The sequence below is a fragment of the Poecilia latipinna genome, unplaced genomic scaffold, assembly GCF_001443285.1.
Source record: "Poecilia latipinna isolate Pla-1442-1.1 unplaced genomic scaffold, P_latipinna-1.0 Scaffold130, whole genome shotgun sequence".
NCBI classification, from domain to species: domain Eukaryota; kingdom Metazoa; phylum Chordata; class Actinopteri; order Cyprinodontiformes; family Poeciliidae; genus Poecilia; species Poecilia latipinna.
Window position 1 is genome coordinate 108,212 of NW_015112746.1, and position 1,980 is coordinate 110,191.

At 37.1% G+C, this 1,980-nt stretch overlaps 1 protein-coding gene across 1 annotated transcript in view; it reads left to right on the top strand.

Annotated features, from left to right (window-relative positions):
* Window positions 1-1,980, top strand: part of LOC106945148 (CUB and sushi domain-containing protein 3) — a 305,581-nt gene that overhangs the window by 104,191 nt on the left and 199,410 nt on the right. Inside the window, exon 4 of the mRNA XM_015028609.1 lies at window positions 1,323-1,435. Coding sequence (XP_014884095.1) covers window positions 1,323-1,435 — 113 coding nt within the window. The remainder of the gene's footprint in view (window positions 1-1,322; window positions 1,436-1,980) is intronic.

The following is a 1,980-nucleotide window of genomic DNA, read 5'->3' on the forward strand; positions in this document are numbered from 1 at the left end:
AATATATATATAGTGTAGATAATATATATATATATATATATATATATATATATATATATATATATATATTTATTTTATTTTTTTTTTCACAAAAAGTGCAACTTTTCTACAATATTCTGCAGTCAGACACTTGAAAATAAACATTGTACACTCTGACTCTCACACTCTGCACATTGCATTAGAATCAATTAATCGAACACCAACACCACCTAAAAAAAATGACGGCAGTTCTGAAAATAATCTATACCTCAGGGTTTCAATTACATGCTTTTATAGCAGATATCTTTGTTGAGCACTTAACAGTTGGAGACAGAATCCATCAGCATAGATGGATGGTTTAATAATGCATTACAAATGGTTCACATGGGAACGATTCATGAGACGCCAGGTAGCTTCTCTGCTCATGTTTTCACTAAAGTAATAGCTCTGCTTCATTGTAGACTTTAATTATCCATACAAGTAGTTGGAAAGGTGCCATGGTCTTATTTTATATTTTATGAACATTCATACATGAGACTTATGCCGTCGCGGTGGGTGCATTTCAAAAGAAGTTTTTTTTTTTTTTCCTCCTCCTCTAATTCTGGAGGTACTGAATGCCTACCTTTTCAGACTAAACTTTCCTTCAGCTACTGCAAGGAACAATTTTCTGATTTTACCTTCATATTGTAGCTTAGGGTTGCTAAGTGCTTTCTGAGCACATTGTTAAATATTTAAATGTCACATTCATGAGCTTTGTGTAGATTTACGGTTTTACTCCCGTTTTAATATTGGAGCAATTGAATATTCATACAATGTGCTCTGAGTAATAATGTCCTTGCGGAAAATGAAAGAAGTGCTGTAAACATGAATAATACAGTGTAACAGGGAGAAGTGCCTACATGAAAAGATACATAGAAAGCAAAGTCAGAAAGAGGATTGTGGTGAAGAAGGAAAGGAAGAAAATGTACCCTTACCTTCCTTGATGCTTCAGGTGGTTTGGAAAGTACTGACTCTGAAGCATAAACTGAGCCTCCTCAGTTTTTGCGTTGACAATTGATGGCAAAACAAATATTGCTGGGATGGATGGGTGAATTCAATTTTATGTTTAATGCGTCTTCAACTTATTGGTTAGGTTATTGCTCTGCCTCTGTGGTTCTAAATTGGTGTTTAGTTCTTGTTGTTTGCCATTTGTTGTTTCTATTCCTCTTTCTACTCTGTAACTTAAAGTATCCTAGGGTCTTTTAATGATATTAAACAACTGATTAGATTAAAGATTATTGCCTACCTGTGTGTGAATGTGTGTGTGTCTCATTTTACAAGTACATTTTTTCGGTCTTCCTCAGGTTGTCGGGAAGTAACGTGCCCTCTCCGATCGTTAGCAACAAGAACTGGCTCCGACTGCATTTTGTCACCGATGGCAACCACCGTTACCGAGGTTTCAGTGCACATTACCAAGGTAAGATCAGACGAAATCATCTCAATGCACCCGCACACAGGATGCTCCTGGTGGTTAAGTGTGGGCTAACAGCGCTCTGCTCATGAATAGCTTTTATTTTTGGCTTTTAATTTACTTTTAGAAGGTTTTTATTTTGTTTCCTTGTCCCCTTGTTTTGTTTGGTTTCTGTTTGAAATTCAATCCTCCAAATAACTCCTCTTAATCACACTTCTTGAACCCAGTCATTTTGTCTCAACAGCGCCTTTCTCCCTGTTTTCATCTCTCTGCTTCCCTCTCTGTCCTTGTTTTTTACATAGTTAGCTCTTTTGTTTTCTCCTGGGTAAGTGCTCATAAGCACACAGTTTTACTTTTCTTTGATGCAGCCCCTAAACGGTGAAAGCGGTTGGAAATTTATTTGGCAACAGCCATGTCTCCCAACAGCGATAATGAGAGGTGAATTTGTGCTCAGCGGAACGACTGGGACAGATAGTGTTTTTATTTACACTTCACTTGTTGTTCCGCCCCCCCCCCCCCATTTCAAATTTACAACTCAATTGTTATTCAAG